Genomic DNA, 12130 nt, shown 5'->3' on the forward strand with positions numbered 1-12130 from the left:
ACTTAACTCATAAATAGATGAATCAAAGCGCTCTCCAGCTCTGTGTCTGATGTCTTTTTCTCCTCAGATCATGCCGAGCACCGCCGGGTCACGCAAACCCGACCAATTCAATATTAAAATCAAATTCAGTCCTGAGGCCCGTTTTTCTATTTCGTATTTTTGATCTGTGCCTAAAATTGAAATATGAAAAACCAGATGTTTTTCCGTTTTTTGTGTTACCAACTGCATTTATTCTATCGCAGGTTTTCTCCGATATTGCGTTTCTTTTGGTAATGTTTAAATTTCTTTGCTGTAGTTCATGAATGTGTTTATTTGCCTCTTCCACTAATATCTCTAACTCCAACTCGTCAAATTTCATTTTCCGCTTGTGACTTGTGACTGTGCTTTCCATCCACTCTCCATGGCGCAGAGTTTGCGCTCGCAAACCTTAAGACACGCAACACCTCATTTAAATACTGCTGTTTGCACCTGTTATCAATTGCGCACGCAATCTTAGTTGATCACCCGCAAACCACACGCAAACAGCACGCGCAAACTTTTTCAGTGCACACGCAATTTAGTACTCTTTATTTAGGATCTTAGTAAATCGGGCCCTTAATGTTTAAAAAACACACACGTCGGTTTGTCACAAGGTCTCGTCCTGTATTTCTGCTCCTGGTTCTGCGATCGGCAGACTAAGAGTAAACCTGATGACATGTGATCCTGAGTCAAGGCCTTAATTTAGGTCCTACCGAGTAAGTTGAGAGGACAACACGACATTCATGCCTAGCGTCACTGCCTCCCCTTCAAAAGATGTCAACGTGTTCCTCAGCTGGTCTGTGGAGGAGAGCAGGGTGCTTCCGTCGGGTGGTTGGTGTTGGACATGCCTTACACCCGCTCGCAAGATTCACACAGTGATGTAGGAGATTGGATCAGGCGTGGACTTTTGTTTCTGTGGGATGAATCCCAGCTCGCAGGTCTGCATGAATGACGCAGTCCTCTCATGTACTGTTTTACTCCTCCCCTTCAGCGACTTCAGCAACAACCAGACCATGCGTGTTCACCATTTCATAAAACCAGCGCTTAGGCATTGTATTCTTTTTTTATGTATCAAAAGAAGCCAAACCACCAAGAAACTGATAAAGTGTGAAAGCACCCGGCTGAGACCGCCCTTGCTGACTCTGGAGCTTTTACAGGTGATCCAGAATCCAGCTGGCTTTGTTTAGGTGAAACATTTGTTCATCCGTGAGCGTAGAGCCGTAGAGAAACAACACACCTCTGAATCCACTCATGGTACCAAACTAACCAGCTGTTAGCGGGAAGCTAGTGTCACATAAACACGCTTCCAGTCCCAAAGATGTCAAACCATCGTTTAAAACCGGATCAAACTGACTTCTTACTCATTTGTTCCAAATTGGCATCTGAGAAAACTCGCCAGGTTTCTGGTTCTGTGAAGTAACTTAGTAGCAACTAACCTTAAACGTCTTTAAGGGTAAATCAGTTGTTGAAAAAGGAAAGCACTGATAAACAAGCATCATCTGTCAGAAGTAAATAACTTTTTCTTTTCAGAGTGTACCTGCTGAGGTTGAGGCTTGGAGTCAGTGGGAAGGGGGATGGGGGGATAGGGGGGGAAACCAACACATGACCGTGGAACCACATGACCTTCAAAACTGACCTTTCTGCCGGAGTCCTTGTGTCCACACTCCCCCTTGTCATACCACCACTTGTTTTTCAACTTGTCTAAGACGGCTTGTTCATTGAGCTTCAGTACTGCTAGGTTTACAGGGATTCTTCAAAGAACCAAGAAGGGTAGGGGGATGGGAATAACATAAATAACATTATGCACCTCCATGTTATCTTATGTTATTTTGCATGGCTGCAGCAGCAGCGCTGATAAAAGCAACATTTTCTGCAAAAGTGGCATTAGCAGTACAGATGCTGCTACAGAGAAGACCTCGACAACAACAGAAACAAAAACAAACAAAAACAGGCACAATCACACAGAAAACTACTGCAAAAGTCAGCATTAAAGTGATATGCGTTAATACTCCATCTAGCTTGCTCTGGCCTGACTCCCTACGTGCGAGATGTGTATTACTATATCACTTTGGGTAACCGGCAACCGTTGAAAACCCTCCGGGATCTTTACTTGAACTGAGCAGGTCCAATCAAGCCCAAAAAGTCCGAAAACCAGGATTTTTTCCAAGATTTTCTTTTTTTTTATCAAAACCATCCATGAACGAGGATGGACTGATCAAAGGAGTGTTTTACAAGGAAAGTTCAGTGATACACTGGTTCTTCTGCAAACCCTTACAAAGAAACTGGACATGTTAAATTATCTTCTAACGGTTCATTCATGGACTTTAATGTCTAACATCTTCAGTTAGGCCTGGAGGCTCTGATATGGAGATCTTGGGTGTCTTACCGTTTCTCTGAGTATCACACAAAAGCATACTGTAGTAAAATAGTTTGGCGGTTCACTCCTGGGAGGAGACACAACTGTTTTAAATGTTTTCCACTTGTGAATAATCTTTATGACTGTTAAATGTTGCCCTTTTAAGTTGTGAATGAAGACCTGAGCTTCATTTACCACATGGCTCTTTAGGGGCTGACACACCAAGCCGACTTCCCCCGCTCTCTGCCAACTGCTGTGTCGGCTCGCGTCGGCTGTGTTGGGCTCTGTCGGGCTGGGTCGGGCTCACTAGACACACCGCAAATACGACACCCGACGGCGAACTAGCACGTACGTTCTGCGCATGCGTGAGACGTAATTCCCCTACATACCAGCAGGCAGCGGTAGTCTGTATAAAGGGGCTCAAGGAGGGGGACAGCGCTTTTTTTTTCAACGCTTTATTGAGAAAACACAAGTGCAGACAAACAAAACTCTGACCAGAACAGATCTGATCAAAACAGACAAACAAAACTCTGTGTAGAATTACTGCTGGCTGAAATAAATCATTTAGGAAGATAAATGTTGGTTTAATAGATGAAATCTAACAGTTGTAGCTACGCCTGTTAAGTAATTTGCTCCGAAAATTTCGGGATTTTCTGCCTGCCGGCTCCGGAGCTGATTTATGATTCCACGTTAAATCGACGCAGAGCCTACGGCGTAGGGTATGGCGTACAGTGCGCGTCGCCGCGTAACCTACGCCGTAGGTTCTGCGTTGGTGTAACGCAGAACCATAAATCAGCCTTTATTCTGGTGCGGTTTGAAAAAGACAAGCGAGTGATTATGTACATTCACTGAGTGAATATTATGAAAGTAAAATATTTATGCAAAATATTTATTTACGCAAATGACGACGAAAAGCATTCTGGGAAATTCCGGGAACAGCCAATCACAGAGTGAGTTGTTTGACCGACGGCCGACGCCGATTCAACATGTCGAATCGGCTGAAAAGCTCCCGATGGGCGCCCGACCTGTGGCGACGTGCGGGACACACCGGGGAAACTAGCCCGACAGACGCGCACCGACGCTCACCGACGGCCCGACGGCCGATTTTCGGCTTGGTGTGTCAGCCCCTTTTGCAGTACAAAGAAGTTTCAGAAACCTGTGGATGATGTTAGTGAGTGTTTGTCCAGTCTTTCCTTTGCAGTCTCTGGTAGTTGTTTATCTGACGTTGCTTTGAACCCGATGGTTTCTCAGTTTTTCCTTTTGCACATAAAGGCATCAACTGAGTACAGGGTGTACTATCTTTTTAACCATAATGGTACATTACAACAACACCTAGTTGAAGGTCATTTTGGATCTTAACCTTTGAACAACGTATTAGATGTTTCTGCTGCTAATCCCCTTCTTTTAACCACATTGTAGGTTCATTTAATGACTCACTAAACCTGGATAGAAAACAACTCGCTGCTTCGGTTCTCGTAGTAGGTTTTTGTGCTGACATTAAAACGAGTATTTTCTAATGAAGCCTGGACTTTTAAGTAGTAGAACACTCTGATGATCAGACGCAAGATCTCTGATTTATTGTGATCTGCTTTTTGCTCTCCGGAGGGTTCGCTCCCGATACTGAGGCTGGTTGCCACCAGTTACCCCAGTGTGCCATTGCCTGTTGTTACCCGTCGGGGTCACGGTGATCTGACCTTGGAGTCCCCTCCCCCGGTGCCGCACTCTCCCTTGTCATACCACCATCTGTTTTTCAATTTGTCCAACAGGCCCTGCTCGTTCAGTTTTAACACTGCCAAGTTAACGGGGTTTCTACGGGGACGATAGTAACAACAAAGGATAAAGAGGGAACTGGGTGTTAATGAAGACAGTGAACATCGTAACATGTGTGTGCTTATGAAGACATGATATCAGTATCAAAGTTAAATGAATGGTGCATCAGAGGGCATGGTCACTGTTCTTCCTAGAACGTGTCCAACATTTAAAGTTGTGCACGTCACGTTCAGGCAGTTTCATTTTTACAGACTCAAGTCAAAGTCTGTCAGGAACTCATACACTATGTTAGTGTGTCCTGCATCCATCCACGTCAGGTCGTAGCCTACGACCCGAGATGGCTCATCATCGTAATGTTTGTTTGTCTCTGACGTCTCACCAAACATCAAGCAGGTCCGAGTGGTACGGTGTGAGATGCAACAATGACTACGTTTACATGCAGTCAATAACCCTTTTCCCACCGGAATATCAGCAATAACCCGGTTGCACACGGCCATGTAAACACCAATAACCCCTTTGAATAACTGGAATTTGCTCATATTCTGGGTTTCTCCTTTTCTAACCTGAATATTTGGTCATGTATACGCCTAACGGGATATCCCCATCAAATGGAACATGAATTTGTTTTCTGTGCATGTTCTTTTCGCAAGGAATCTTGCTCTTTTGAGTCCAGGAAGTACATGGCCTGGCGAAATGCAAGACCCCGCCACACTTTTGGAGTGAGGAGGAGACTAATCAATTCATAAATGTAATGAAAGATATGAACATTTTGGCATTTGTAGACGGTAGAAAGTACCGGGATACCGAGATTTACAAAAGGGTGAGCGAAAAGTTGCGCAAAGCAGGATTTGTACGAACGCCAGACCAGATCAAGCACCGCTGGAAGATGCTGAAAAAAGCGAACTACAGGGCCGAGAAACAAAACGCCTTCTACTGGGCTGTTCATTATCCGCCGTGCTGCTGTTATTGTTGTTGTTTTGGATTTGGATACAGGAAGAAGCGGAAATGACGGGAATTGCGTCAGGACGTTCTCCGTGCGTCGCTGGTTTGATCGAGATATCCAAAATGATTAACTACTATGTATACAGGGATAACCCTGTTTGCTCACGCATGTAAACAGATTATTCCAAATGTTTTAGTAACCAGAATATTGACCTTAACCCTAATTTTGACTGCATGCAAACATAGTCAATGCATTACTACTGCAGAGGAGCCATTATAAACATGGAGAGGTTCGGATGCGGCCGCTCCTCCACATCCACAGGAGCCAGCTGAGATGGTCGGGAGCTCTCCTGGATGCCTCCCAGGGGAGCTGTTGTGGGCGTGTCCAACCAGGAGGAGGCCTCAACCAGACCCAGATTACCGTACATATTCTGGGAACGCCTTGATGTCTTCCTGGAAGATTTCGCAGAGGTGGGTTGAGAAGGAGGTCTGGATTTCTTTGCTTAGATCGCTGCTCTCATGACCCGACGTTCACATATGGATGGGGTGTTTTTCAGAGAAGGCAAAGCAACTTCTTCAGCCTAATGGTCTGAGTATTAATTTGTCTTCATTTTGGTGTCAGAGGACCTTCATGACATGCAGGCCTGAGACCATGTGACCAGGCTGATCTGGTGACTTGGCTCAGGAGATTATTTTGAAAATATATGAATAAATTCCAGCTAATAGTTGGCCGATTTATCTGATTAATCGACCCGATTTAGGATTTAGGGGACGTCTGGGGGCAGAACTCTGTAAATATGCTCATGACGCCACTTCTCGTTTTAGTCACAGGATTTAGTTTTAACATTGATTAACTGTATATTAAGGTAAACCAAAGGTGAACCTCCTTTGTTATTTTGAAATTATTCCTATTAACATCATCTTGACAAATCTGTCAAGAAATAAATAAGTAAACTTGAACTCTGAATCGGTCATCAGCTGCGCTGATTTTTAAAAATTTTCATTTGCCGTTGGAAAAAAACTTCAACGGTCAGCATCTAGCTCCAGATGTGATAGTCATCGTGTCAGGAACGAGCAGCATCTGGACCCTCAGCTTCAGCACTTCAGGTCCAGTTCCTCCAGAACAGATACACACTCTCGTTGGTTCCTGCCAGGTTCCCTTGTGGTTTTTTCCCATTCCCCCACTTTATTCCCAGAGTTTGTTTCTGGAAGCTAAAGCTGTCTGGGACGTGCACACTTTAAATCTCTCCGTACCGCCAACTTTGACTTATTTCATCTTCCATTCATAACCAGATAAACAGAGGAGGAACCATGGCACCATGGCACCATGGCACCATGGAGCGTGAGTCAGGCTACAAGTGAGAGATGGGTGTGATTCCTGATTCCACATGCAGGACACATGAAAGCTGGTGTTACTCCTCGTCACGTCCCAGTGATAATTACAGCTGCAGAGCGGCTGACAGCAAACCCACAAATGAGTTTAAAAGATGGTGATTAACAGTGAAAGAAGAGTTTTGTTCTAAAGCTCTTTTACAACATGGAAGATTTACATTTGAGATAATGTCAATGTCAAACAAGCTTCCAGGAACACTGGCCCATTTCAATTAATCTTTACTCGTCTTTGATTAGATCACACACTTTGGAACAAAAGACTCTCCGACTGATTCTCTGGAAAGAAAAATGGCAGAAACAGCAGCGACACGAGCAGCGAGCAGATGAGCTAAATTGAAATCTTCCTGTCAACCCAGAAACAGACTTAGCGTCCGTCTTCCCTCAGAGACCAAGCTTTTATTGAATAGAACTGATTTTTTACAAATCACTCAGTATTCAAATGCTTTAACACAACTCTGTTGCTAAGCAACTGTTCACAAAATTTGAATCGTTCGTGTAGTTTAGTTGTTTTTTTTCCAAAGTCGGGAACACATCTTTGTTTCCTGCATTTGCAGCTCAAAAGACAAAAGCAGGAGAAGAGTAAAGGAGAATTCATGTGGAATCGAGACTTTGATGGTTTACACACAAAGATGTCTCAGAAGAGTTCCTGAACTTCCTGAACTCCTCTTCCTATATTGATGGAAAAGGAGCCTCCTTCTACTCAGATCACTGCCGGGACTCTGGGTTGGCTGGAGAAGGCTGATGTGAAGCGGGAAGAATGAAAGCGACGTGTTCTGCCACAGAACATCTGATAAAATTATGAGCAGACTTGTATGATGTCAGACACAAAGGAGACGAAAAGAAAAATACATGACTGTCAAATGCTGCTGTCAGGCAAAAATACCGACTCTACTTTTTGACTGTCCAGTGGAACCAACTCAGAAACAAACGTAAATTCAATATGTCGAGACTCACTATGGATAGATTGTTCTTCATGAGGAATACAGCTAAAAGTGCACCTCAGATGTCCACTTATGTTTGTCCCATCAAGAAAAACTGTCTACTTCTCTTTTTTTTTTTTTACTTCTCTTGGTTTAAGCATGAAGGTCGTCAGCTGGAGGAGCAGTGAGACTCAGCTGCAACACTGAAGCTACAATCAAATACAAGGTTCTTTCAGGACATTTTAGAAGCAAAGACAAGTTTGTTGGAATCAGAAGCTGACAGAGGTGGGTAGTAACGAGTTACATTTACTCCGTTACACTTACTTGAGTAAGTTTTGGCAAATTTTCTACTTTAAGGAGTAGTTTTGAATCACTATACTTTTTACTTTTACTTGAGTAGATTTGTGAAGAAGAAACTGTTCCTCTTACTCCGCTACATTAGGCTAAATTGAGCTCGTTACTTTTCTTTTATCCCTTTTATCCGCGTACCCGTCAATCTCATGACATCACTGAGTGATTCTTTGGGAAAAATGTTTGTTTTTGCATGTTTTGTCACATTTACACAGACTCAAACACACACAGTTTCTATGAGTTAATGGGCTTGTTCTAGTTCTGTCTGGTTAAAAAAGAAAAGTACAAAGGCTTGAAATTTTGTGATACTTGTGCTTAATTTATTTTTTTATTCTGTTATTTTATTATTTATTAAAGTACTTGAATTTACTTTATTTTGATTTAAGCTATTTTTTATTTATTTTATTATTTTATTGATTTAATTTTCCTGAAGATGATTATTTTGTACTTTTGTCTGTTTGAATGGTTGTGTTAAAAAAATAAATCAGACGTTATTCAACAGTTACTCAGTACTTGAGTAGTTTTTTCACCAAGTATTTTTTTACTTTTACTCAAGTAATTATTTGGATGACTACTTTTTACTTCTACTTGAGTCATATTATTCTGAAGTAACAGTACTTTTACTTGAGTACAATTTTTGGCTACTCTACCCACCTCTGGAAGCTGATCCCTCTTTCCTCCGTGCGCCGTCAAAAAGTTTGGTTTTTTAAAATAAATAGGATGTCCATACACCTACAGCTCTGTTTCCCACCGGCTGGGCTGGTGACATCATGATGCTCCTTTAGTCTATGAGAGGACCGCCTTTCATGGAGGAACGTTGAAATTGACTTAAATGTCTCATGGTGGGATATGTGGAAAATCTAAAAATATATCTGGTTGGTAATGAGGTTAAACTGGAGATGAGGGGTTTACAGAAACATCATCTTACTGTCGTCATGGTAGCCGTTAACAACATCCAGGATCAACACTGTTCATGCGCTGCAGGGGAAGATTAACTTGACTACGATAGAGGCTGGATTGTAACGGGTTAAATTTACTTACTTTAATAGTTTAATCTGGAGAGACATAACTTTAGATCTACTCTTATCTACTTAATGCGAGATTTAATGTTAAAGTTTCGCGTCTGATAGATCCTTAATCTGAGATGAACTGAACACTAGTGGAGATTAACGTTGACTAATTCATCAGAGACAAAGTCTTTGTTTCATGACATGACAATTATGATTAAATAAGTTTAGGTAACGTTACAAATTAAAATCATTGTGGTTTTGATTTATCTTAGAACAAATGTAGACGTCACTGTCCGTGGACTCAGTGGTACAAGTACTACAGATACATCGATTTAAAATGAACTGCATAAAAGAGATCAGAGTTCAAGATCTTGAGTGTTTTTCTGCTGAAAACTACAGATGTCTCATTTCTGGTCCCTCTGGAACTGATACTCAACAGCCATTAGTTCACCTGTGTTTGAGGGGTGCTTACTGATAGGTCAATTGATTACTGCAACATTTCATGGAAAAACATGTTACGTCCATGTTCATGTTTCATTTCAACAGTCGGCCAGTTATGTGACCATTTGTATAGAAATTATTTATTTATGTAGTGAGCACTTGAACTCGTTCCGTACGGAGTGAACACTTGCTCTGAGACGTGAGTTTAGTTTTACCTGACAGCAGCAAAGCTCAGAACACAGAGATGGAGAGACTGATCAGGATACAAGCATCAGTTGGTGTTCTGGTGTTTTTAGGAGAGAAACAGGCATAATATTACAACAGACAGGTCAACGGGCCAACAGGACAGACATATGGACAAGGACAAAAGAGAAAGAGACAAGACACACAGAGAGACAGATTAACAGACTGACAGTCACGTAAAGACAGACACAAAGACGGACAGAGAGTAAATCCAGCACCTTAAACTGACAGACTGCTCTGTGAGGGTACGGTTTTATTTCCCAGTCATATAAAGTTTGTGTTTATTATTTTGCAGCAGCGCTCTGTGTGTCCAAGACCGTTTATAAAGTCTCAGATCGTTGGCGACAAGTCCTACTGCAGCACCGATGTTTGATCACAAACAAAGAGCTAATTATTGCTAATAAAGACTTTTTAAAGCGTGTTGCACTCATTAAATCCTCTTTCACGCTGCTGGGTCACACTTGTTCAGCGCATCCTTCTGTGATCGTACCTGCCTCCTGTCACCTCGACCCCTCCACCAGAAACAAAACAAAGCTTGTTGTGATTTTCTGTTAAACATTTCAAGTAATCTGAACAAACGGGATGAAATTCCTCATATTTGGACATAATTGTTGGTACTATTTCATTAAAAAAAGAAAAACCCACACTGTTACTGGAATTGTACGGAGCCCCTAAAGGGACACAGATTTTTTTTTTTTTTATAATGAGTTTTACGCGCGCACGTAAAACCTTTAGTGAGCACGTAAAGTTGTTTACTTGCAAGCAAAGTGGTAATGTCCTTATAATGGAGTCCCAGGTTAAAATATATGTCAGCTAAATCCTGTAATGTCATTTCCATTCATAAACAGAGCAGGGCGCAACTGGAGGGTCTCCTGTTCCAGCAATACTCCCATGTACTTGTTTTTACACACTCACGTAGAACAACTTTTAGGCGCTCACTTATAAGTTTTGCGAGAGCGCGTGAAACTTTTTAGTGAGTGCATAAACGTTTTACGTGCTCACGTAAACAACTTTACATGCTCACTTAAAGGTTTCACGTGCGCACGTAAAACTCATTATATAAAAAAATAAAAATCCATGTCCCTTTAGGGGCTCCGTAGAATTGTCATGGTTTAGGGGTTTCTTTTGTTCCTGTTTTATTTTGAAAGTCTGTGTCCTTGTGTTTAGTGATACGTTTGACTTCCCTATTCCCATCTGCCCTGATTGTTTGCACCTGTGTCTTCTCAAGTCCTGTGAGTACGTCTTGTCATGTCTTCCCTTCCTCCCTGCTGATCCGTGCTGTTTTCTTAATGGCTGTGTCTTGCCCTGGTCTCTGTTCGGTTCTCCGCCCGGCTGCTTTTTGAGTTTTCAAGTGAAGGACTTTAGCTTTAGCTTCTTGCCTATCAGCGCTTTTGTTAATGGAGTGCTTTTGTTTGGCACTCGCTGCTTCAATAACCTGAAACTGATTAAAGTAATAAGAGTACTGATTTCGTGAATGTCGTTGTCAGGTTATGGTTATTGTCATGGAATAGTTAATAGATTTATCTTGTAGCTCTGACCGTATATTATTCTGGAGTCCAATGGAGACGTTGGGAAGGGCATGCGTTCACATTTCTAGCTACAGGATTTTTGGGAAGTTCCTCACTAGCTGTGATCAATTGTAGAACTGGTTTCCAGACACAGGAGAGCGCTGCAGAGCTGCTTTAATTACCGGCTAATATTGGCAGAACTATAATAACAAAGACGTTTTACCAGCCAATCATAGAATCATATATACTGTGGATCCCTCTTTAACAGAACACTCCGGTAACATGTGGAACATTTAAGCACAAAGAAGAGATGAAAACACAATGACGACATGAACCCGCAGCTGTGGTCTGGACAGGGGTGTACCTGAGGGGCGATCCTTTGGGTGTGGCCACACCGTAGCCTTTAGAGTCCAGGTTCCCGCCTACTTTCATGGTGTCACAGGGCTTCCTCTGCTCGATGTACTCATTCATGGAGGACTCCAGCAGGTAGGCGTACTTCCCCTTCGACTTTCTGACTCGCACCACTCCCTCGCTGGTGCTCTTTACAAACACTGATGGATCGGCACTGCGCATGTACGACCACATCTTCTCAAACACGGCAATCTTTGAGCGCTGAAGTGAGGGTACAGAGCAAAAAATAAGAAAATACACACTGAACATGGGCCAATGTCTGCAGACTAAAACCAATGCAGCAGAATAGACACAACACGCTCATACACGACGGAGATCAAACGTTACATATGGATCAGTATCAGGAACATTTGTTCATTAATCCACAATTATCTACTAGTAGACAATTGAATAATAAAGTAATATAGAAAGTGGTCTTCAAGCATCACCATCTTCAGAGCATCAGACTTCAGGGCAGGGGTGAGGGACAGACGTCCCACCGGTTTTTCAGTGGTTTTATTCGTTCTGATCTTTTATTTGGTCCAGAATTTAAGTTTATAGTGGAAATTTCAGCATTTTATATGTTGAGTCCTTTAAATGCAGCATGCCTCAGAAGTGTTTTAAACACCTGCAATTCCAATGTTGACCTAAACAATCGTGGTTAAGAACCCTTAAAACCTTAAAATGGGTCAGAATGATCATTACACAGCATTAAATATCTGCCCTGATCGACTCTGTGATCAGTTACCCTTTTATTCAACCCAACAGAATTTACATGCCACACTCAAA

The 12130-nt window shown here is 42.2% G+C and overlaps 1 protein-coding gene across 3 annotated transcripts in view; it reads right to left on the reverse strand.

Annotated features, from left to right (window-relative positions):
• Positions 1–12130, reverse strand: part of LOC133459986 (glutamate receptor 1-like) — a 123843-nt gene that overhangs the window by 19336 nt on the left and 92377 nt on the right. The window contains exons 15-16 of one of the 3 annotated variants that reach the window (XM_061740442.1): positions 11316–11563; positions 1655–1769 (exon numbers count right to left, since the gene is read on the reverse strand). In XM_061740442.1, coding sequence (XP_061596426.1) covers positions 1655–1769; positions 11316–11563 — 363 coding nt within the window. Of the gene's footprint in view, positions 1–1654; positions 1770–4068; positions 4184–11315; positions 11564–12130 lie in introns of all 3 variants that reach the window. The other 2 variants (XM_061740441.1, XR_009784080.1) reach the window with 2 other exon arrangements.

The sequence above is a fragment of the Cololabis saira genome, chromosome 14, assembly GCF_033807715.1.
Source record: "Cololabis saira isolate AMF1-May2022 chromosome 14, fColSai1.1, whole genome shotgun sequence".
Lineage (NCBI taxonomy): Eukaryota > Metazoa > Chordata > Actinopteri > Beloniformes > Belonidae > Cololabis > Cololabis saira.